This window comes from Rhamphochromis longiceps, linkage group LG18 (assembly GCF_057381845.1).
Source record: "Rhamphochromis longiceps isolate RC_006_pf linkage group LG18, R_longiceps_female_GT1.1, whole genome shotgun sequence".
NCBI lineage: Eukaryota > Metazoa > Chordata > Actinopteri > Cichliformes > Cichlidae > Rhamphochromis > Rhamphochromis longiceps.
Window position 1 is genome coordinate 11,938,136 of NC_140574.1, and position 25,650 is coordinate 11,963,785.

The 25,650-nt window shown below is 38.1% G+C and overlaps 2 protein-coding genes across 3 annotated transcripts in view; one reads left to right on the forward strand and one right to left on the reverse strand.

Moving 5' to 3' along the window:
• Window positions 1-20,762, reverse strand: part of LOC146647807 (uncharacterized) — a 56,117-nt gene extending 35,355 nt beyond the window's left edge. Inside the window, exons 1-2 of the mRNA XM_085390080.1 lie at window positions 20,480-20,762; window positions 20,037-20,122 (exon numbers count right to left, since the gene is read on the reverse strand). Of these exons, the coding sequence (XP_085246206.1) occupies window positions 20,037-20,122; window positions 20,480-20,653 (260 nt within the window). The 5' untranslated portion in view covers window positions 20,654-20,762. The remainder of the gene's footprint in view (window positions 1-20,036; window positions 20,123-20,479) is intronic.
• The window catches only part of LOC146647808 (netrin-G1-like), a 66,395-nt gene that overhangs the window by 8,414 nt on the left and 32,331 nt on the right, over window positions 1-25,650 (forward strand). For both annotated transcript variants that reach the window (XM_085390078.1, XM_085390079.1), the window contains exon 3: window positions 23,269-23,912. In XM_085390078.1, the coding sequence (XP_085246204.1) occupies window positions 23,269-23,912 (644 nt within the window). The remainder of the gene's footprint in view (window positions 1-23,268; window positions 23,913-25,650) is intronic.

The following is a 25,650-nucleotide window of genomic DNA, read 5'->3' on the forward strand; positions in this document are numbered from 1 at the left end:
TTATGCATATGAAAGGTTCATTAATCATTCAATTGTGTTGTGGTTTTGCTAAAATGACAAAGATACAACCTTTTGAATTAGAGACTCAATATTCAATAATGAGACTCCAGGATATACAGGGTGTAGGAGATGTGTTCTGCATCAAGGAGTTAGCCTTGTTTATATTTTTAGCTGCAGACCTTCAGGGGTTCTTCAGAATGTGTTGGTATTAAGCCTGTTCTCCTACGGTGTGCTATGGCGCTGTCACTCAGTAGCACTCAACACTGGTATTTTTTACTGTACAGGTTGTGTGAAAGGAAGGAAACAATAAAATTGTAATATTCTGTATTAATACAAATGATCCAATTAAATGTATTTAAAAAGTTGCTGGCCAAATGATAATTATACTATTGTACCACTTGGGCATTAATGAAAATTAGCTGTTAAAACAGAGAAACTAAATAAGTGTTTTCAATTACACACCTTTTTTCTGTCTCTAAAAGCCATATTAGGCTGGCTTGTGGGGATCTGATAGTAATTCACTAAAGTAGCAAACCATTGGATCAAATGCAGCGAGAAATGAGGTTTAATGTTCAAGCATTTCATAGATAGACTTAATTTTTTGTAGTTCAAGTGCATGAGCATGGATATGTTTACTCCACAAAGCATAAATTAGCATCAGGAAGATGGATCTGGATATACTGGATAAATAAATTCTCTTTTGCTGAATAGACCACCCTGTCAAGCATTTCCCTCTGAAGCTGCCATAGTGTAGTAGTGTCTGGATTGTACCTTTCTGATTAGAGAACCCAGTGGTTTGGTGATTTGAAACGTGGCAGAAGATGAGAGATACTCTGTGCTTCCACAACATCTAGGGATCTGGCAGTTAATCTAAACGAATGAATGTGAGCTCTGAGTTAGGTGTCATCTGCCCACATGCTCTACGCTATCTTGAGCCATGCTGGTTCAACCACATCAAGTTGGCAATTGTGTAAACATTTCTGAGAGTGATTCAGTAATCGTGCTTATGCCAGCTACTCTGGGTCTAACTGGGTATATTCTTGTAATTCCTCTGAACTTTATTCAGCTCTCTCAGAATGGATGAAAGAAGTTGTGGCTGCCAGTTTGCCACACGGCCCCCTTTGGAGGCTTAGTAAGGAGAGACGAGACGAGAGCTCCGAGTAAGCTGCTTGGAGACTGCCACATTATTGACAGTCAATGCAGCAGACTTATCTTTGCTGGCAATGACAGCAGTCATTGTGAAATTTCAGTCTGTGTCTTACATGCACACAGAATTGGCGTAATAGACTTTAAAAAGACAACTAGATTATGGGGGAGAAAAGGGGACGTAACCTTTGATACATACATTGGATGTGAGGGCAATGACAGATGAATCTCCAAAATGGCTTTTTTCTCATGGCATGTAGGGGCCAGTTCTGTGGTTTCATGAATCAATGAAGACCTATTCTATGAGAAAGTCAAACTACATCTCACTCTGTGACTTTGGTAAATATCCCCCCTTATTTGCCAGCTTCCAGTTATTTTCAATAGATCATGGTGTGCATTTATTAGATTGCAGTGAAACATCTTGCTTGTCAAGTTCAAGTTTCAAAATACAAAATGCTCAGCTGTTAACAAAGCATATATCATGTGTGTTTTTAGGCCTGAGTTGGTGAAATATTTGGTTGTGCAGAGCTTGTAATTAGGGCTAAAACTTGGTAAAGTAAAAAGCATTAGGTCTTCAATGTCAAGTCTGCACTGATGTTTGGATTAATCTGTAACAAAAAGACCTGAAGCACACATCAGTGCAAGTCCAGTGATCCTTATTTTCAGCATCTTTCGTGCTTTTCTTAGAGCAGCTTTCCAGCTACCTTCTTCACTCAACACTTCACACACCACTCGCGTCAGGTCCCTACAACTTACTAAAACAGGGAAGGCTTGACCAGGTGATGAAGAACAGCGGTGTGGGTCAGCCTCCTATGCCACCACACCCTGAACCCACTGCTCCACCCCTCCCCTTCAGCTGTGCCACAAACCACACCCCATCACATAATCACGCTCACACTATACCATCAATCTAGTACCAACTGCAAGGCAGAAAAGATTAGATTATATAAAATATGAGAATACATTGTAATTGTATTCTTATGGTTTTGACCAAAATCACTTTTTTACACTACTCCCAGTTATTTCAGTGAATAAAGAAGCAGCATTATTCATTTTATTATTTTGTATAGTTTGTGATCAGCTGTAATCTCTCACTAGTCCAATTTTCTGAGATAAAATGAGGGTCAGCAATAAGTGATGAACGTGTCTGTGCAGAACCAGGTTAAGTAGTGGTATCAGGAGTTATGTGTCTATCTCCAGTTCTGGAACTAACCAAGCAGTTCAGAGGTCAAGCCAGAAACTGTCACTGGACCTCTCTGATCTCTGTACCCCTCCTCCTCGGTGGGGAATTCACTCATCCATGTATTTGTTTGGAGACAGGGAACAGTTGGAGCATTTAACTTGCCGTCACCCCGATGCCCTTGACTCTGTTCTGAACTGGCCCTGCCCAGCACATCATCACCGCACCACTGCGTACCAAGACACCGAGATGACATGCAACATGTCCCCTGACTCCGAGAGAGGAGGAGAGTCATCATTTATTCTTTCACTCGCCTGCCACTTCTTTTGTCTCCTGGCTTTTTAATTTCCTTCTCCCTTGTTTTCTGTCAGCTGATGATGCATAATATCCATGTCTTGTTTGAACATGTGGAGGTTGGATGCTCCATATGAGGTGAGCACTTGACAGATAGCGATATGTCGGCATTATTGCCCCAGGATCTGTGACAGGTTAAATCTTAGAGGGTTGTAAATACAAAGACGGATGAATTATGCATGGAGATATAAAAGAAAATGATGGGCATTGTGGCTTAAATAGGCAGAGTATTCCTGGCTTAATATTCAAAGCATGTTTTCACTCTGATTTAGAGCACATACAGTATTATTGCTGTATATCGTAATTGCTTTATTCTGTTGTCGAGTACACAAAAGCCAGTTTTGACATTTTAATGTGTATATGAAAATACTGCTTCCTGAGCAAAAATGTTACTAATTGTGTTGCTATAATCTCAAATTACACCCCCATGATATTTGCTATCCATATAAAAGTGCATGCCTATTAAGATTATCTATTATCTATTACAAAACGGGAAAGCTTACCATTCTGATTCAGTGAAACAGATGGTTCAGTTCTTATTGTGGATTTGTGAGTTTTACACTCCACTACTTTCACCAGCATGTGATGGAACCAAGCTGGTTGGCACGGCAGATTGTCAGACCGTGATGTTTCTTGACATTATGTTTGCCAACTGCTTTTAAAATCAAGTGAAAATGTGACATACATTTCCACTTAACACAGCTGGGGTCAAGCACATGCAAGTAAGGAAATGCAGGATTTTTCAGCTGAATTACCAAAATGTATTTAAACTTCTATTGTTATAACATTGGCCAGCTGTTTCACAGATTTTTCTTTTTATATATCTCTGCAAATCCTAAGCCTTACATTTTTGCTACATATGTCAGCATGTGTTACCCTTTTTTGTGGGTTTTTTTGTAATTTATCTGCATAACTCTTGATCCATTATCAAAGTGTATTCACTTTGCTGACTCAAAGGCTCTGTAATTGCTATTCATCAAATTGCTTTCTTGCCAAAGTAAGGTAAATATTATTTGTGACCCCAATCTTTTCATTGGAGCATGTTTAATTTGGATAGCTGGGTTTTCATTTTCCACAGAGAAAGTTATTAAACCTATACTGGAAACATTTAGCAAATAGAATAATTCAATAAAAAACACTCCCACAAACTTCATGTAAGAGAGATTATCGTGAGCTGAATACATCTCAGTACCTCATCATTCTCTGTTTCAACGTCAAAACATTTCATTATGAGTAGTGACACAAAGTTCCACGATTCTGTCAACGATAACCAAACATTATCCATAATTTAAATCTGCCCGATCCCCCCTTCAGAGTTGGTTCATGGAGAAGGTATGTATGCTTTCTAGTGCATTTGTAATGTATTGCTTTAATTTACTTTGAGAAAAAGGACAAAGTCAAAAGACAGAGACAAATCTGGCAAGTAGGGTGGGATGGTTAAGGGAGGGTTGTGTTGGCGTGACAAAAATGTGGGAAAATTCTCAGAATAAAACCCTGTAAACAAGCATGCTTCTGGTCACATACCTGACATCATGTGCTGCCTTTGGGTTTGGAAGCTGCGTGCTTGTAGTCTGAGACCCGCCCTGCATCCATTGTGATGATTTTCAGCACAAAGTAATTTGGATACAGAAGTTGTTGTTTTCCATGCACTTTGAACTTCATGGTACAATGACAGATGCACAAGTAGAGATGAACTCATCTGTATACCAAAGTATTCTAGACTCAAATGTGAGGCCATCTGTTTGACACCTAAAGCCAGAAAGAAATTGTGTCATGTAATAGGACAATGACGGCAAGCACATCAACAAAAAAGAAAAGAATCAAGTGTTGCAATAGCCCAGTCAACTGAAGCCACATTGTCAAGAAGAACGGGCCAAAATTCATACACAGCATTGTGAGTCTTATAAAGTTATATAGAAAATGATTTCTTTGAGTTGTTGCTGCTAAAAGCAGAAAGCTACTGAGACATGGGGTGTACTTAGTTTTTCACACAAACGCACAGTCCTGTGCAAAGTTTCTTTTTCACAAGACTGTAGTAGGAATATGTATCTCAAAATGATTCAAAGGAAATCCACTTACATCATCTATGACACATCTTTTTTCCCATAGTTTAGCCACATACAGTTAGTTCGCTACACATGCAAATGCTAGCACGTGTCAAACTCAAGGCCTGTGGGCCAAATGTTGCCCACCAAGTCATTTTATGTGGCCCACGAGAGCTTGTGCACGATTGTCTTAAAATAAGTTTAGTGTACGCTGCCTAAAAGTGCTCATTGGCCGTAAAGCAGCATGTATGAAACCACAATGCATTTCAGTTATTTGAAACTCAGTGAGCCCTGGTACCAGGGACAAGAAGGAGAACAGCTAGTTTAACGTGATGTACTGCCAGATCTGTTATTTAAATATAGTAATGTGATAATGTGTGGTATCGACAGAAAGGTCAGAATCTCAGCTAAAAGTTTATAAAACCATTTCAATGACCACCAAAAAGCTAAAACAGCAAACAATTAAAGAGCAGGTAAACAGATTCTGCCAAAAGATGTAAACACAAAGCCCGGATCCCACATACAGGACATGCCCATCGGGCATGAAAAGCCAACATTTGACAGCTTCTCAAACTCCAGATTTGGTCACTCTCCAACCGAAAATCACTGAACCAGCAGCAAAAGAAGACCAGTAAACTACACTTCATATTTGAAAAACATTGTGATGAATCCCCACTTACTTTAGCTGTCTTGCTTCCACCACAATCAAATCACACTTCCTTCACAGCTCTACCTCAGTGTGCTTCAAGACTAGTTTCCCACCAAAAATCTTTATTTTCTGTCTTATTTGCTTGCTTATTACGCACCGGTCTGCCGTTGTGTACAGTGTTGTCAACCGCTGGTTTTTTTTCCCCAAAAAATGCCATCTGACAAGAAAGCCTACAGCACCAGACATTTCAGCTTTCACAATTTATGCAAAATGCTGAACTATATCTCTAATAAAACCTCTATGACTTTGTTTCTGTTTTTTTGCTTTTTACTATAGAAATCTCTGGTTTTTTTATGACTAAAGTTAAAAAAAACAACAACAACCACAAAAAATGGACAATCTGGACAATGAGCTACCAGAACTACTACTGTAATTTTATACATTTATTTCTTACAATTTAAGTCCAAAGAGTCATGCTGACCGATTTCTTTCTTTGTCACAGCAGCTTTTTCCTTAACAGGTGGAAAAAGTAAAATATGTGACTTTACACAGAAAGGGGAGTGTCATGTGTCCGGGCCTCCTAAGATCAAAGTGGGCTGTGTGTGGTCTGTAACTGTGCTAGCACATTCGTGGCACTCTACTGGCAAAGACATAATACAAACATGAGTAAATGAGCACTTAAGAAATAATTTGTCATTTCACTGGGCATGGTTGCCTGTCACTACCAGTGAGCCAGCTTAACTCTTCAAGAGAAGTTATAATTCAGAGCTGTTAATGAAGTGCTTTCCCAGTGAAGATATTGTTGCAGTGACTTCCATGTGAGCATGTTTTGCTTTGCACACCTTGCCTCCTGTAGCTTTTCAGTAAAGACATAAAGGTGACTGGACACTGTCTGCTGCAATTTAAAAAATAAAAAGATATTCTTTCACTATTAAGCTGCATTCTTTGTGCTTTCTCGGCCTTCAGTGCTTGTATATCTATTCAGCATCCTTCATGCTTGACAAGCTGAACTAAATTCTTATTAAGATATAGTAATTGAATTACTCAAAACCTACTTGGCAGCATGGCTTTCTATTGGTGCCCCCAGAAAAAACTCCACTTGGTTCATCCATCTGTGAAAGATTTTTTTTTTCTAAGATGTGAAGTGCATGTGTGTGTGAAGGACTTCCAATCCCTCAAGACATTGCCTATAATTTTGCCTAGAATAAAGGGTTTCAAGCAATCAAGAAGTTCTCTCACAGGGGAGGAATGCTTTCAAAGCAGTAAACACAGAAGTCTTTGTTGGTGAGATGTTTAACAGGTTACCAGTTATTAGTGTTAAAAAAACAGCAAATGTTTTAATACAATAAAATGCAAAGTAATGTAAAGTATTAAAGTGTTTGAATTTTTTTATTCAAATGTTTTTGGAAAATAATGTTAGTGCTCTTTTGCCAATTTCCAGAAAAAAAAAACATTTTGTTGAATTTCCAGAAAGGCATTCTTGTCAAATGTCTACTGTGCTGGATATGGAGGATTTAGGTTGATCAGAATGATCAATGATTATTGAGCTGATTAATAGATGAGAGGCAGTGTTAATTCATACAAGGAAATTAATCAGAGAGATTGAGCACACGCACTGAAACAAGCACAGTCTATCTACAGCACTGTGGAAAAAGTGTTTCCCCCTTACCGATTGCTTTGCTTTGTTTTGGTTTTTGCATATTTGTCAAAAATCTTTTCGATCATCAAACAAATTTTAATATTAGAAAATTATTCATGAATGCTTCCATTTTCTATCACTTATCTGGGTTCGGGTCTCAAGCTTGAGCAGAGATGCCCAGAATATCAATCTATAGATATATAGAGAGATATAGCTTGTATATAAAGATGTATAATATTTTTTTTTTAATTAAATCAGTGCCCGGATACGAGAAATGGTCCCTGGAGGAAGAGATTAAAAGTTTAACTTGGGTTTGTATAATGTGATTTTTTTTTTTTGTGGCTGGCAAGAATGTCCAAGAATTACATGAGGCCGCATCTGGATATTGGCACCACCTTCATTTGGAGCTAAATGTTCAAAAAGTTGAGTTACAGACTATAGATTCTACATTTTACTGCTTTACTGTTACAGTATCATAAGGTGAAAATATACATCTTCCTTAAAAAGTTATCCTATTTGTTATTTTTTATATTTAATGAAGCAAATTAACTTTCCATTTTCAAGTCTTTAAGCTAAGCAGGCAAACAGCTTATCAATTGTAGCTTCAAATTATCCACAAACATGACCAAAACAATTCTGCACTGTTCTGTTAAGGTGATAATATTTATATTGCATCAGACTTACCATATGTTGCCTTTAAAATCTCAAACAAGTCCAAATGAGAAAAATGAAATTTGAAAAGGTCAGCCCTTACAGAGCATTGTTTTATGTTTTTGTATTTTTTTTTAAAGAATCATGCACTGAGTAATAGGGGTCAGACTTGAAAGACAGAAATGGTTAGGAGATGACAGGCAACTGTTGCAACCCACCTCCCCTTAGGAAACCCAGCCATCATGTTGTCAGGCCATATTGATCGCTGAGAAAGAATGAAAGAGACTGTGCTGTAAAGAGAGGGAGGAAGTGAGAGGTAGAGATGTAAAGTACAGAGGGGAAGAGTGTTCGTTTCCAAAAGTGGCTGGTGCGATTTTATCATGCTCAGTGAAATGGTGACATTTCAGTAATGTTTTATTCCTTACTTTGGCATTTCAAATTAATAAAAGCCTCTAATAACTATGCAGACTGAAAAGATGGAGGTTGAGTTGACACACTATGAGCTAACACACTGATGAACAATGCAGCAATTTCACTCTCACACTCGCCTCATTCTTGCTTTCACTCTTTCAATTTCATCCCAGTTTCTACCAATTTCTTAGAGATGGCCCCTGCATCCCATTGTGAACAGCTAAGGACTGAGTAGGTGTCTTTTGATTTTCTTCTCAATTAGAGTGCACCTAGAACCAGTGATCGATTTCTATCTGATTCCAAGCTGCTTATATGAAACAAATGAGTCAAATCAATAAAATATTGATTTCACGGCAGCTTATCAATGTATACTTAGCCTGTCAGCATTCTGAGGCAAGAATTGGATTACACTTTAATTCTAATTTAGTTTCAAAATACTTGCAAACTGTAGGGCCAAATAGGACTGAAAGTGAGTGCACTGATGCAAACAGTTGCCATTTTGTGGGTTTTATGTGGCAAATGTTAAACAGGACACAAGCCTCTTTACTCAGCAGAAGCAAGTTTACCTGGACTACAGAGTGAAAAATATGTTAATTCCAGTGGAATAATTTGTTTATGAGGTCAAATTACTTGGTATTAATAAGTTTGACTTTGGTGAACATGAACTTCCAGGGCTGAAAACATTTGAACATGCATTTAATGGCAAGAGGTAGATAAGAAGGTGTTACAGATTATACTCTATAGCTGGTATTAGTTCAGAATTATGCCTGAAACAATGGTTTATATGATCTCTTTAGGACTGTTTGGAGTCATTTACTTGCACTTTTGGATTAACTGATTAGATTTAGATCTAATATCAAGGTCATTGTGACCTTAAGTTTGTGGACCACTATTCTGAACCCTGATATGATTGCTCATGTCTGGACAGGTAAATACTGATTTCACTGACACAGGCATGCAAGTAAGACTTTGTATCATGTAAAAACAAAATGGCATTTAGCCAAAATGGAAAAAAAATAATTCATGCAAATAAAAGTTTGCTAGAAGGTGTAAATAAATCACTTCCAATCTCCAAATGTAAACACAACCTACTGTTTTGCATTGCTATGGAAACTTGAGGTGGGCTTCTATTATAAGCAAGTTTCATACTTAATATTTGTGTATAAGACATAAACACAAGATGTGCAAGATATCTGTGACTAAACTGGCAAACAAAGAGTATATGTGCTAAAAAGTATAATGCAGTCACATAAGACAAACGCTCAAAATGTAATTCTGTGGTTTTTCACGTCTTGCTGGGTTCTTACTATAGGTACAGAAAACAACTCTTCCAAAAATACTGTCAAAGTATTTGGACAATGATTTTTTTTGTAATTCTGCCTCTGTACAACACCAAAGTGCATTTTAAATTGAATAGTCAAAACGAGGTTGGACTAATCTAGTGACTTTTAGCTTTAATTCAACTGATTTAAAAATACTGCACTAATTATGTAAGAAATACAGGCAATTTTGTAAATTGTTCTCCATTTTTAGACGCTTAAAAATAACTGGACTTTTGAGCAGGTTTATGGCAAGTGAGGGCTGTTTTCTTCTTTCTTTCTTTCATGACAAATTAAGCAGATAAAAAATCTGGAGCTGATTCTTTCTCATGAACTTACATTTGGTAGCTGCCTATTGGAAATCTCAATATGAGGTCCAAAGAGCTGCTGGTGCATTTGAAAGAGGTCCATTATTAAAATGAAGAAAAAAATAAATCTATCAGAAAGATGACAAAAACTTGCTAATAGTGGTTAGAGTAGCAATCTGGTCCACCCTCAAAGAAAGTGAATCTACAGGCCTGCTCAACAACACCAACAAGCCTGAAAGATCACAGAAGACATCTCGAGTGGATGATCACAGAGTTTTTCCCTTGATTAAGAGAAACCACATCTCAGTGTCTAGCCAAGTCAAAAATAGTCCTGAGGAGGCAGATGTATCATTGATGACATCTACAATGGACAGACACCTCCAGCAATAGAAATACAGACAGTTTAGAAAAGGTGTAAACCACTGCTTAAACTCTATAAAAAGCTCTTAAAGGCAGTGCCCAGTTGTGGAAAATGATTCTTTGAACATATGAATGCAAGCTTTATGACATAGAATAAGGCCATATAAAAAAAAAAAAAAAAAAAAAAAAAAAAAAAAAAAAAAAACAGTATTGTTGATCATTTTGAAAATAGTCAAAATTGTATTTTGAGGAAAAAGTTGAAATAATATTTTGAGAAAGACAAACTGCCATATTTGCTATACCCTTTACAAAAAAGCCTTGTGTAGTAGAGATAGTGGAACAAACTGATCAGCCGTCTTGTGATAAAACATACTTCCTCTTTATTGTGCAAGGGTGTAACCATCCTTGCATCTAGCCATGAACAGAAATTTAATTTTGTACAAATCCACTCTTCCAAGTTTGTGTGGTTTTTCTGACTGAGCCGCCGCAGCCGCAGATTTCTGCACCAGCTTTTCAGCATCCTTATACTCATCACCACAATATGTTTATGTGACAAAAGAAAAATTATTTCCTTCCTTGTTACTAAAGCTGATTCTGAAGTATGATTTCACTAACTTAGAGGGTATAGCATCTATGGCAGTTTGTCTTGAAACAACAATTGTAAACACTATCTCAACTTTTATCTCAAAATGATTGATAGTATTTTTTTTAATGTGCCCCTAATACTCCTTTGTACTTTCACAAGAATGATGGCAAAAGTATGGATAGGGAAAGAAACAGCTCATAGTCTGAAGAATAGCATCAAACATAATGGAGACAGTGTTAGATCATGGATCTGTATGGCTGCCAGTGAAACTACTACTATTTATTTATTATGTGAGTGCTAATATAAATAGGAGAATGATTTTTGAAGAGTACAGGGCTATACAGTCTGTTCAGATTCAGCCAGATGGTGTAGAACTGATCACTGATTACTTCACAGTGCAAGTGGATAATGACCCAGAATAAACTGCCAAAGAAAAATAAGTTTTTCAAGGCAAAGAAATTGGATAGTTTGATCTTAACCCAGCAGAGTCTGTTTTTAGTGCTGAACACAAAAATGAAGATAGGCACTCATAAACAAGCGGAAACTGAAGATGGTTGCAGTAAAAACCCGGAGAAGCATCTCAAGGGAAGAAACTCAATATTTGGTGATGTCCATGATGTCCGCTATTTAAAATTATGTTAGTCTGTCCAGCCTGTCCAATTTACTTTTGCACGCTTGCTTACTTTATACAGAATCAAAACCTTTTAAATTTGAGTGGTGTTTTTTTTACACAGAAATATCTGACTGCATTAAGTGTTCTGTCTGACAGGTCTTGACAAGAGAAATATAAATTGTGCCATATAAGTAGGCAAAGAGATAGAAATCTACCAAAGAGAATTAAACATCTTCTATTAATCACTGAAACATCCACTCTTTATAGCATTGCTAAAGCTTTTTATTGAATTCTGACACAAGAGAGGATATATCCCACACAAAGCAGATACCTACAAAGCACACACAGCAATACACAGATACACATGGGTGTATAAACATACACATCCACATATCCACATATACAAGCAAAATCAGCCACACAAATACACAAGTACAAAACACATTAATTCACTTCTCCATATATAAATGCACAAATTTCATACACAGAATCAAGTGCTCACCTCCAACATCCCCCATGATAATAAGGCAGTGTTAAATATACCCCACTGGAACTCTGCCACATGGGATAGATAATGAGGCCAGGTGTTAATTAATGTGGAGTGCGTTTCTCCTAGTCTGTTGACACCCTGTGAATCCCAATCAAGACTGGGGCACTGGATCGTGGTGCGCTTGATTTGCCAAGCAGTGTACTTTAAAAGGCCAGACTGGCTGTGCTGCAACCCTCAAAGGGACTCCTTTGGCAAGAGCTGTGTTCCAAAGGGCGGAGTGTTTGGCATGTGGCAAATTGAAACACGAGCGCCGGGAGAAGTTTGTGTTTTCGTTTTGATCAAACGTCTGCACCAATAACACATTACAACACCCTCCGATATGTTGTTTGCATAACTATCTCATGCATAAGATTTTATCTGCAGTATGCGGTGTCATGCGTGACACTCAGAGGAACATACTGGTGTATTTGCACAGTTTTCTCAAATAACCATTGAGTATATGTCTTATTTATTATCTTTGACGGGTATAAAAACTCTTGCTATTACATTTGTCATGGGGCTAAATTTTTTGTCATGAGTTTAAGGACTGGCTAATCTTAATTTCCTGTTTTATTTTGAAAATATTTTATATCTTGTGTCTTTGGTGTCTTTTGTTCTTATCTTTGTTTTCTTGCCTTTTGTAATGTCTGCCCTAATTGTTTTCACTTGTGTGACATTGTCAGTTTCCCCTGAGAATGCATATATAGCCTAAGATCTATATATAAGACCTTTATATAGCCTCTTTCTCAGATTTTTTGTTTTCCATGTTCGGTTTTGTATATCAGTCTGTTTTTCCAACCTTGTGTCCTTGAGGGTTTTTTTCCCCTGCGTTATTTTTTTTTCCTTCGTTAGATTTAATATTTTTCTGCCATCTTTATGTAGCATCTTGAGTTCCTACCTTTTTGTAACTGGTAAATGGACTGGTTCTTATATAGTGCTGTGCTACTCTATCCGAGCACTCAAAGTGCTTTATACAACTTGCTTCATTCATCCATTTACACCCATTCATACAGGCATTCTTTCTTTGCTTTCTATGCAGTTAAGGGTTAAAGTGAGATTCAGAAGGTGGGGGAACCCTAATATCTGTGCAGTGGCTCAGCACAGGGGAAAAAAAAAAAAATCACAGTAATTTCTGTTGTGAGCTTCAGTAGATTTTCTTAGTCTGCAGGATATAATCAGCTGATGTGCTGCTGATTGTGGATTTACACATCAGAATCAAGCAAGATGTACACAGTTTGAGCAGTTATCATGCCTAATGTCCATCCCTTTCACTGACACTATACTGTTTATACTCACAGTATAAAGTTGGAATTCAGTCAGTTAATTTGAATTAATCAGCTTAATGCAAAATGATCTCTGCTACACTTGATGTAAACCTAAATCTGACCACGAGCACCACAGCCACTGTGAATTCTACTGCAAGCTAACCTGCTTATCCTGCACGAAACTATCCAGTATGTTCATGCAACATTTGAATAACACAGACATAGTATACTTAGTTTGTTTTGCAGGAGGTTTCACAATATGAAAATACATAATTTATCAAAACACATCCTATACAAAACCAATATGTGATTAAAATTATGACATCAGATATAAGCTTTAAATTTGCAGTTTATCGAGTGTTACTGAGCAGGCCTTACCTTTAAATCTAACCTTTTTTCTTCCTCTCCTGTCCTGTCTGTCTTCCTACAGCTTCCTTAAAATTACCTGACAAAAATCCTCCTCCCTTCACATTTCCGTATCTTCTGTAGTGCTAGCCAGATGCAATGTAAGGAGTAGAAAGTAAAAAGTTGCTAGAAAAATAAATACTCAAGTAAAGTACAGATACCTGAAAATTCTATGTAAGTACAGTAACAAAGTATTTGTACTTCATTACTTCACATCTCTGAGGTTAAGTAATGGTTATATTAACTTTTTTTTTTATCTCCTCTGTAAAGCTCCTGCAATTTATAATAAGTATAATTTTACTGTTAAAAATATTTAGTTTAAACTATCCTATTGTCTTGTGTATTAAATGTACATGTTTTATATATAATTTAACTTATGTGTCGTCAGGTCAGTAACACCCATATCCCACCAACCTCAGAAATGATATGATAGCCAGCCAGCCCGCCCCCACACACACACACACACACACACACACACACACACACACAGAGGTCGGATGTCCTTCATTCCTCTGAAGGTCAGAAGAATGAAAAGTCTGGCTCTGTTGTGAACCACTGCTGGCCCTGACTGCAGGTCATTAAAGCTCTATTGAGTTTCTGCCAAAGCTCTGACTCTACCAATATCTCACCATGGCTCATCTCAGCTGTCTTTTCTGTCCAATTTATACCAAGCCCTGAAAAGATCAACACCCAGCCTCTGTGCTCACTATACACATGTGCATTCCTGGATATCATCGTTTTGGCCTGTCGCCTGTGCATCATTACAAATGTATCATCCTCACTTAAAGCCAGGAACAGTATGAGTTCAGTTCAAAAGAGAGTTTTCCTGAGAGTTGAGAATTTATTGTCACATCTGATGGGCATCTTCTGATTTTGTCGAGTGGCGCTTCAGCTCAAATTATCGCCATTTTGGTTTTCTTGGATCAACTACCTGAACACTGAATCGCAGCCGAGTTACATCTTCAAACTGTCATTTGTCAGGGTTTCTCCTCCTCTGGTGCACCCCATGAATGAGGATGGGCATCCGATTGTGTGATAAAGGGGGTTTGGGCCAGCGACAGGTCTGCAGGTGTCATGCAGCAAGTCAGGAGGTGCAAGGCCGAGCAGGATGATGGGCTGATTAATCCAGCAACACCTCAGGTCCAATGGGAGAGATTTTGCTGCCACAGAGGTGCTGAGTCAAATAAGTTACTGAAGTCTCAGCACAAACTAGCGAGACACACGCAGGTCACAGATTAATATTACCATAGGGTTCATATTGCACTTTTACTTCAATTTGTACATATAAACAAATACTGAAGCATCTTAAAAATTGTAGTTGCAGATTTCATGAATAAGAATGGAAACCACAGAATTATACTACAACAATCTCCAAAGTACCAAGAAGTCATGTTGTTGTGTATTTCAGGAAGCCCACAGGTTAGTCAGATTTACCGGGGAAGAAAAAGTGTGGGTGAGTGGAAAATTATCATAATATTATATTATCAAAATAATTATCAACCTCTATTAAAATTATTCAAAATCTTGCTAATTTAAACTTTTCCATTTTAAGTCCACTGCTATTTTCTATAAACCTCCAAATAATGCGGTTTAGATAATCTAGATAAACTCTTGTTTTTTCCCTTACCCCCTCAGATTTTATCATGCAAATAGTGCTTCTGGTTGTCACATTTACTTTGGCCACCCACACTGCAAGAAAAAAATGCTTGCTGCATTTATATGCTTATTTTTGTTGCATTGAATCTGATGAAATTGCATTTTTGTTTTTTAACATAAATGCTTACTGAATCATTGTTATCAAGTTGTCAGTTTTAGCTAGAACTGAAAATGTGGTTTCTCTCCTTTTTTGTATAAATTTGTTCTCTACTCCATTTGTATAAGCATGCATACAGAGTATCATTGTAGACATGTATTATTTTGTATATGTAGGTGCTAATGTGGGTTAACACTCCATATGAAAACCCAAAGAAGTTGTTTGATTTAGTCTGACTCTTAGTAATAACTTGAAAAATATGACTTTATAAATGTCATCATTATGTCTTCCTTTTGTTTTTCTTAGTCAAGGTAAACTTAAGTGCACAAATTGCATCTCTCTTCATATCCTCTGAGCCTCTTTTTGCACCTAAAATTGAACACATTTATCACAGGGTAGTGTGTAAATTTAAATGAGACATCACCATGAAAAAAGTGAAGTCTAATTCACTTAATACACATTTACTATGCAAAGTGATATGTCTCCAAGCAATAGACAGACAAAGTAAACCAGCCAAAACATGTTAATGTTCAGTCTGAAAACAGTCTGAAATAATAAGCACGCCTTAAAGAAGATGACTGGAGTGCAAAACTATGCTGAGTTCAATATGTAATCTGTGCTTCAGGTCCAGAAATCTGTCAGCTAAACTGATTGGTTGGATTGCCTCTATCCGTTCTTCAGCAGTGGCTGTCACTGGCCACAGAATTTATCTTCCGAGCCACATCCTCTGTCAAACGGCACCTCAACAGGAGGTTGCACTTTGTCTATCTCACAGGCCATATGTCACTCATTTAAGCATCTGCCTCACACATTATGTGTGTATATGTGTGTGTGTGTGTGTGTGTGTGTGTGTGTGTGTGTGTGTGTGTGTGTGTGTGTGTGTGTGTGTGTGTGTGTGTGTAAAATGTGGGTCTCCCTCATAAATGGCTGTACAGTATAGGCTCCAGAGATTAGGACATCATTTGCTGTTCAGGCCTCCTTTCACTCTTTCACTAAGGCAGTGCCCCCGGACGGATCATCTAGCATCAATAGAAACTGTGCTCCGTTACACAGCAGCCATGAGGGTAACAGAGATGTCAGCAATGCCAATGAATGATGACCCATTAGACGCTCTTGCAGTGTTGTATGTTCTGTAATGTCAGTGGGTGTGAGATACATAGGAAGGTCATCAATCTATAACATGAACCTATATGTACTATGCAAGATAAAGATTTAATGAGAAATTATAGTGATAATATGGATTTGTAGATCTGCATGAAGAAGAAAATTTTCACATGACTCTATGCAGTTCTGTAAAAAAAAAAAACAAAAAAAAAAAAAAAACAAAAAAAAAAAAACAAACACAAAGTATACTACCCCATGAGACAATGGTTTATAGAAACACTCTTAGCAGTGATAAGTTGAAGTAATTATTTTCTGTATGAGTTTTTCGGTCTCTTACATCATTGTGGAGTTATTTTACAACATGTCTTTAGTTCATTGTGATTTGTGGACTTTGTTTAAGGACAGCTTTTTTTATTCTCTACCACCACATTTCAATCAAGTTGAGGTCTGGACTTTGACTTTGTCATTGCAACATTTTGATTCTTTTCTTTTTCTTTCTTCAACCATCAGCTGAATGCTCTAGACGAGCAAACTATCAAAACCTCTGTCTGCAGAGAGTTTCTTGGACTTCATGCAGTTAAAATCAGCCCTGACTCGCAGTCTGCATTATTTTTTTTTACTGTTTTTTCCATCTACAAAACTGTCAGGTTTTCAGAAAGTATTGCAGAGTGGTTGATAGGTCTGAGTATTTTCAAAAGCCACAGAAAATTAAGCTAGCTAATTTAGGGCTTTTTAAAATGGATAACTAAACAGTTACAAGCAAATAAAAGTTGGTTTCCACCTAAATTATTCTGTTTGAAGGAAAAATATGAACTCAGCTTTCAAATTATTTTGACCTGCAGGTCTAACAGTACTACTTGCTTGCACTGTTAATGTTCACTGTCTTTTTGTAACAATCAGTCAGTTACAATCATCTGACTGTGAAACCACTGGCATCACTGTGTGTCTGCAATCATCCTGTGTGCAGAGACCTCTTTTATAGAAGTGCTCCCACTTATTGATAATTAATTTATTAGCCGCACTGTTTAGGAGAACCTGGCTGCTATTTTTTAAATACTTATTTATCCAGGTAAAAAATCTCATTCAGATACAAATCTCATTTCCAAGAGAGACCTGGCAACTTAATTCCTGAAAGTAAGAATGTTTTTCACAAATCTGCATAGAGTCCTTGGAAAACTTTGCTTTTCACGTGACCATAAGGACCGTGCAAACATGTTGGCTACTATAATTCTTCTAATTTGACAATTAGTTTTGTCTAAATGCTTTCTGTCTGTTAAATGTGAAATAAATCTTCTTGTCTACTAAAATAAGGTGATATTTAAAAAAAATTTAAAAAAAAACATGCTGCTTTAGCAAAAATGTGTTTTTAGTATTTCAAACATGCAGTGGAATTGATATTGTAGTCGAATCATATCATCACCATGAAACATTTTGGTTAGAAGTGGTGCCATTATTACTTCAATTATATTTTTGTGGCACCAGTTAATTTGTTTGGCCACATTTTTCATTTGATCAATATCTCATTTTAGTCCAAAACTCAGGGTTTTTTTTTTCCCCCAAATCCTCTGCTGACTACTTGCCCCTATGATCACAGGTAAAGGATCAAGTTGAGAGGGTTTATTGTTTTTTAATAGCTTCCCCCCCGGCATAGCGCTGTAGCCTTGGTCTTGAATGACCACAGAAGGTATTGATCTTCATAAGGCACTGTTTTTGTTGTTAAATAACCACCACAGGAAATCCGATGGAAGGTCCTGACCTTTGTCTAAGTCTTTCATTTCACCTAAACTGGGCTATATGAAAGCAGTGAAGTATGGTGGGGTTTACTGGTAGAAACTAAATACTGTACATGTCACTTCACGTTCAACTGGAAAAGAGACTTTAGATTATTGTTTGTTATTAATGATGGACAGGGCTTTTATGAAAGGTTTGTCCCCAGCCAGCTCCCAAATATGAATGGGCTGTTTGGTTAGAGTGATCACTTCCCCGAAGGCCTGAAAGTTGAGGCAGGCACTAAGAAAATGATTATGGATCAAATTTATGACTGCTTTCCACTGGTCTCCCAACACTTCTACTAGTGTGATCAGTGGCGTGTCTAGAAAATTTTTGTTGGGGGGGCCAGGTAGGGGCACAGATTTGGAGAAGGGTGGCAGATTTAATTGGCAGATAATGTTTTAAAAAAAAATTCTACCAACCCTTAACCATAATTCAATAATCCTATAAACCTAATAACCAAATGCACTTTTAACTCTTATTAGAATGAGATTTTAACCACTACGGTGCAAAGTTTTTAGATACTGCGTTGATAAAGTACAAGAGATACAATCAGTGCTTTGTCAGTGTTTACTCAGCATTCAAGGACAGCAATATTTGCATAGTATTTTTACTGACATATACTGCACATATGTTTTGGGCAAAAACATTTTTGAATATTAAAATACGAACATTTGTAGCAAACAATTGACAAATTAGCCATTCCAATGCAAAACTTTCTCTGCCTGTTAAAAAAAGAAGATAATCTTCTCACAAACTGGTGTTTGATTTTGAAACAGGAAAAAAGTGGAGAAACAACTGAAAAGACTAACATTTGAATAAAACCTGAAAGCAAGTAAATACTTTCTATGCTGCCTTATGGTAAACTTTGGTAATATTGATAAAGAACAACACTGGCTGATGATGAAATACATTCAGCTGGCATGGTGACACTGCCAGTATAACCTGCAGGGCTGGACTGGGACAGAAAATCGGGCATTTTGACTACAGACCGACCCACCAGGTATTAAAGCCATAAAGCCTTTGAATGAAAACAAACCCTGTTGTGACAGTGATGTACAGTCTTTTTGGTATATGTATGATTTCTATACATTTTACATCAGATAAAAACTTTGGTTGTAAGATTTAGATAATTATTTAATAAAAGCTAGATATTTTAAATGAGAATAGGAAAGAAAAGTATTTCTTTGTGCCCCCTTTCCCTGTTAATGCCCTACCTGGCCCCCTGGCAAAACTTTGCTAGACCCGCCCCTGCACAGTTACCAGCTGTCAGCTACATAAAAAAGGATCCTGGTGGGTGGTCTTCACGTTTCCCTCTCACCAGATATCCAAACCGACATCATGACCAGCAGCTTTACAGCTGTGGCTCCAGCAAACATCAGCTGATACTAGAAATTAATATTAAATAAATTCTAACAACAGCCGATCAAGCTTAAACGTGCTGCTGTTGTTTAGCGCGACATCTGCTGGTTTCGTCTTTCTGGCGCAAAGTGGGCGATAAACAAACAAGAGAGAAAAGCCGATCAGCTGATCATCGATCAGTTTCATGATTGAAGTAGCAACAGGAGAGGGAGGATGAGAGAAGAGGCAGCTGTGCAGCGTAAAGACAGAATAAATCCAGCTTTGTGTCTTTTTCCATTCTAGCTGAAGTTCGGGACAAACTGCGTCTCTTCTCAGCTCAATACGAAACGTGTAATATTTTCTCTGATTGAGGGACCATTCCATTTTTAAGGAGCCGTTGGCAACTCTACTAACTAACCTTATGAATAAAATAAAGTTCACTATCAGTAACATCATAGCAACCGAACAGCTGTATAAAAACTCCAAGCTGGCTAGAACGCAGTATGAGTTATTGCAACTGACAGTAAAAAGTCAGCACAACGAAAATAAACTCCACCTAAACTTAGTTCATATCTGACCCAGATAGACTGCAGGTCATAACTTCTTACCTGAAGTTCAGTTCACCTGACACTCGGACTGGCGGCTGCCTCGGGGCTCTCCTTCTGCCTCCCCTTCCCTCATCCACCTGCTGCCTCTGTGGAAGCCCCGCCATAGCCACCACCAAACAACGGAGTTATTTCTACACATCGACCTGCATCTGGCCAATCCACCACCTCTCATTGTTCATGCCGTTACAAAAAAAATAAAAAATAAGTCAAATAAGCCCGATGGCCAGTCCAGCTATGTTAACCTGCAACCAAATCTGCAGCTCCATACAGCAATGTTACGACTTAGATTACATCTTATAACTCATAACTCTTATGTTAGCTCCCCTCTGTAGCATACTGTCTGAAATATTCCACGGCTGCAATAATTCTTTAAGTGTTATTTTTTCCTTGGTATTCTAATTTCGCCGAAGTTTACTAAACTCAACAAACTTAATATTACTTACCAGGACATTTATTCTGTCCTCATTTTCTTTCACCGAAAAATTGTTTCCTGCAGTGACGTCTTTCGTGCTTGGCTCTCCTACCTTTGCTAACGTGATGCACATAGCGCAGAAGCCGATGCTGCATTCACTTACACTCGGATATCTGAGCGTCACCGTGAAAACATAATCGGACATTTGATATTTGATTGAATTTTATTGTTTTGCCTTTGGGGTGGCACCTGGGGTGGCCAGTCTGGTTGGGGGGGGGTGGCCTGTGCCCCCCCAGGCCACCCCGCTGGACACGCCATTGAGTGTGATGAAGCAAATTTCTCTCTTTTTAAAGCCTCTGTTCACTCTGTTTCTCACTGTTCTGCTGGGAAATTGTTTTTCTCATTAGCTACGGACGCCGTGGTCGGAGTTCTTCATATCGACTGTGAATAAGGCTGCCATTTCGGAAGATGCAAAAACAGCCACCCCACTGCTCCCCGAACCAAACCATGACAACAAATAAATCAAATATAGGTGAAAATTCATGGTCTTGAATGACAACAGGGAAATCACTCTCTTACAATATATTTCTCTCCCTCCCTCTCTCTCTAGGTAACATTAAGGTTTGAGCTCTGAGCAGACCTCCAAGGCTGTTCAAGCACAAGTAGGGAATATAAGGAGCCTTAGCACACATCACTGGTAAACAGTTGACTCAAGTACAATTTATTGTCCCTGTGGCAGAACTCAGGCAGCCACCAACCTGCCTATTACTGCGCAACTCTCTCCTTCAAATCTCTCTTTCTCTGTGTTTCTACAGCCCGGCCTTTCAAGCTTTTGTGTTAGCTTTGTATGTGTGTGGGTGTGCATGGGCGTGAGAGGAGAATACTTTTAGCAGCTGAAGTCTTGCTTTAAAAAAGGTTACATTCACTTTCCCTCCCACTCTCTCTTATTCTTACAATCTGTGGTGGCAGCATAACCCTTATTACCCTCCTAATTGGATCATGCAATGCTCCTTTGAGTCAGCTGAGCAGGCCTAGTGACCCACAATCTTTCAGTCTTGTCATCAAATAGTTATCACTTTTAGCTGAGGAGTAAGGAACTGATAACATATCATAGTCTCACAGGAAATAATGCGGTCTCTGGAGAGCTATATCTAAAGCAGGGAAGTCATCCATACATTTTCCTGTGAAGAAGATAAAGCATCACTTTTTTTTTTCCCCTCTTTGGGGAGGAGATATTTGATGCACTTACTCAAAAACAAAAAACAGCTACTGGTCTTTTCAAATGAAATATAATAGCGTCTGCTTATCAGTATTCCTGGCAGTGATCTTCAGAGAAAGTGGCAGTCTGGGTTGAATGCACTACAATATTGGAGAGATAAGTGACTAATGTTGCAGATAGCACTTTTCTCACCTTTAGATAATTTTGCGTGTAGTGTTGGATGATTGCTGATTATCGAACCGCTTTACAGTTGATCTGAATCTCTTCAGCACTTAACCTCATTGTTCCTGCAGCAGAGGTGAGAGGAATGTCAATTGGAGTGTGTCTTCTGCTCTCTGGGCCTGTTTCAGCTCTCTCTGTTCCTCTCTTTGCCATCCACACACACACACACACACACACACACACACACACAAATACATACACACACACACAAACAAACACATTCAGAGCTCTCTATCCCTCTCACTCACAAACAAACACACAGACATCAAGAGCTCCTCTTTTCCTCTCACAAACATGCTCACTCAAACATCCAGACTCACTATGGTACAGAGCAGACACAGGCCTATGAAAAATGCATGTCCCTTTGCGTGTTTCATAAGAAACACTCATCAGGATTCCATTCCCATCTCACCTGAAATACAACACAGGAATATCAATTACGAAAGCAATTTGGGTGGCAGTTTAGGCAGGGAATTCGTGCAGCTAGAATATGGCATCCACAGTGTCATCTTAGTGAGAGGGTCACTGTCTCCTGGAGCAGATTATAAAATACACATTGGCCCTGAATGTGATAGAATGTTACTGAGTACAGCAGTGGGATCGTGAGCCAACAAGGCAATGTAAAAGTAAATAACTTTTCAAGTTAAAGTACCTCAACCTGTGGGATATTTTTGGATGAGAATATTGCTCAATGTTGCCTTATAACTGTTTTGTAAGTTGTGGCATTTCTACTGAATACTTTATGAAAAACTAAATATTTACCTACCGTTTTGACAAGTCACTTGCCAAGCTTTCTTTTCTAAAACCACAAAGGGCAGCTTTTAAACTGTCAAGTACATAGTAGAAAACAATTTCTGTGCAAAGGTAAACTGGCACGTTAAAATGTTTCAGTATTGGCTGCATTTCTAATGTTTTACTGCTGCTTTGATCAGTTCTGATCAAATCCATGTGCTGTAGCATTGCCTGCCTGCCTGTTTAGCTGAGGGAGTTGCTCCCTGATAGATTGTACAGGTGTTAAAAGGGAAGCAGTGTATAAAGAAGTGCATTTTCAACATACCTTGCACACTGAACGCTTGTCAGCGAATTGTGAAATCTTAATTCACTCTCATGAATAGGTCGTGCAGTTTTAACTTTCTTTTGGTAAATTTGATGTTGCATTCATTTTTATGCTACAGTTGTCTTGTGCTTTTCACTAAAATTATTACAGATACTGAAGTTTTCTTGCACATGTTAAAGAGCTCACATCATCGCTCAATGGGCATTTTTAAAGTAATACATTTTTAAGAATATACTTTTAAATACTGGATTGCATCACATACAGAATGGGGCAAAAACAAACATGTTAATCGATACTTGTATCTTTTTTTGTTTTTTTATAGGAGAATCCTTATATGTGCAACAATGAATGTGATGCTGCCACTGAGGAGCTGGCTCATCCTCCAGAGTTGATGTTTGACATTGAGGGTCGCAACCCGACAACTTTTTGGCAATCAACGTCATGGAAGAAATACCCAAAGCCTCTGCAGGTCAACATCACGCTGTCATGGAACAAGACAATTGAGCTGACTGATGACATCGTACTCACATTCGAGTCAGGCCGACCAGAACAGATGGTCCTGGAAAAATCACTCGACTACGGCCGGACCTGGACCCCTTACCAGTTCTACGCCACTGACTGCCTGGACGCTTTCACCATGGAGCCCAAGACAGCGAATGACCTCACCCAGCAGACCTTGCTGGACATCATTTGTACCGAGGACTACTCTAGAGGGTACGTGTGGAAGAATGACAAGACAGTACGTTTTGAGATAAAGGACCGCTTTGCATTGTTTGCTGGGCCTCGACTACACAACATGGCCTCACTATATGGCCAGTTGGATACCACCAAGAACCTGAGAGACTTCTTCACAATCACTGATCTAAGGATTAGGCTGCTGAAGCCAGCCACTGGAGCCACCATGGTAGATGAGAACAACCTATCTAGATACTTCTACGCAATCTCTGACATCAAAGTGCAGGGCAGGTAAGCTCTTTTACATATGGTAATGTTCAGTAGTAATAGTTTCCTCAGAAAGTATTCAGATTCTTAGCATTTTTGCACTTCAGCTGTTTTTTTCCACGTTGAGCAGATTTTTACCTGCTTTATTAAGATGGACTTGCAAAGATGAGCATTTTGGGGGTCAATATTTTACTCCCAGTCTAAACAACTTAGCCACGATGAAGAAGTAGTAGTAGTCTTTGGACTCTTTGATTTGTGGCTGATTTCATTCCCGTGGCACATCTGAGCATTCTCCCTGTCCTTGCTATTGAGGTTCACCACCATGTTTCACTGTAAAGGTATTTGCCCTTAGGCTGTTCAACAGACATAGTATTCGACAGCAGGGTTCAGAACAGTCTGTCTCATCAGGACATAGAATCTTTTCCTTTATATTTTACTTTAAATTCTGTTTGTCAACTCAGATGTGAGCTTTCATGTGTTTCTTGGTTCATTATATTTAGCATTTCTAGTATAAAGGTTTGACTGATGAACAACGGCAGAGTTGGTTGACAACCAACTCCATAAAAAGGTCTGGTCATTCCAAACCTCCCTTATTTCAGAGTCACTGAGATGACAGATTTATGGAAACTGAAACTTTAGAAATGATTTTACACTGCTGATCCACACCGTGTCACAGTTTTAACAGAAAGGTCTGCAGAGAGTTTCTTGGACCTTGTGTCAGTTAAAATCAGTCCTGGCTGGCAGTGTCCATTATTGTCAATTACATCTGCAAAAATTTAAAATCATCTTTCCATGTCATCATTATGAGCTATTGATTTTTTTTAAACTACGTAAATTTCCATCTACAAAACTGTCAGGTTTTCAGAAAGTACTGCAGAGTGTTTGATAGGTCTCAATATTTTTGAAAGCCACAGAAAAGATAGCTAATTTAGGGCTTTTTAAAATGGATAAGTAAACAGTTACAAGCACGTAAAAGTTGTTTTCCCCCTAAATCATTCTGTTTGAACAAAAACTATGAGCTTATCATATATATGCATGCATGCACACACACACACACACACACACACACACACACCTACCTTAATAGGTTGTTGTAGTTGCATATTTGTGTTTATGTTCAGTGCTACTGAATGAATGACAAATGATTTTGACTTGTAGGTCTAACAATACTACTGGCTTGTATTGTTGTTAATGTTCACTGTTTGTATCAGTCAGTTACAATCACCTGACTGTGAAACCACTGGCATCATTGAGTGTCTGCAATCATCCTGTGTGCAGAAACCACTTGAAAAAAAAAAAAATTGCCTGGAGACAGTACTTTACATTTCGTCCCCCACTGTCCAGATATGAAGTGAGATGAATGATTGAAAGACTGGATTCATGTTGATAAGCAGGCTTCCTAATGAAAGAAATTGGTACAAAGGTACACTGTTAGAAAAAACATCTTTAAAAAAAAACAAAAAAAAACAAAACAGTAATATTCCGGCAGCTGGGGCGCTAAAATAATACCGTAAAATAATAGAAAATAACTCAAAAATACGGTTATTTCCAGTAATGAAAATACAATTTGTTGCCCTAATTTTACATGGGATTTTGCCTTTTTCAAGTGCTTTTAAACATTAAATTAGGAACAAATTAATGGATTCCATTCATATCGCGCATTTTGAGACCCTCAAAGCGCTTTACAATTCCACTTTATAATTCCCCTCTGGCCAATATCAGTAGGCGGTAGGTGAAGTGTCTTGCCCAAGGACACAACGAC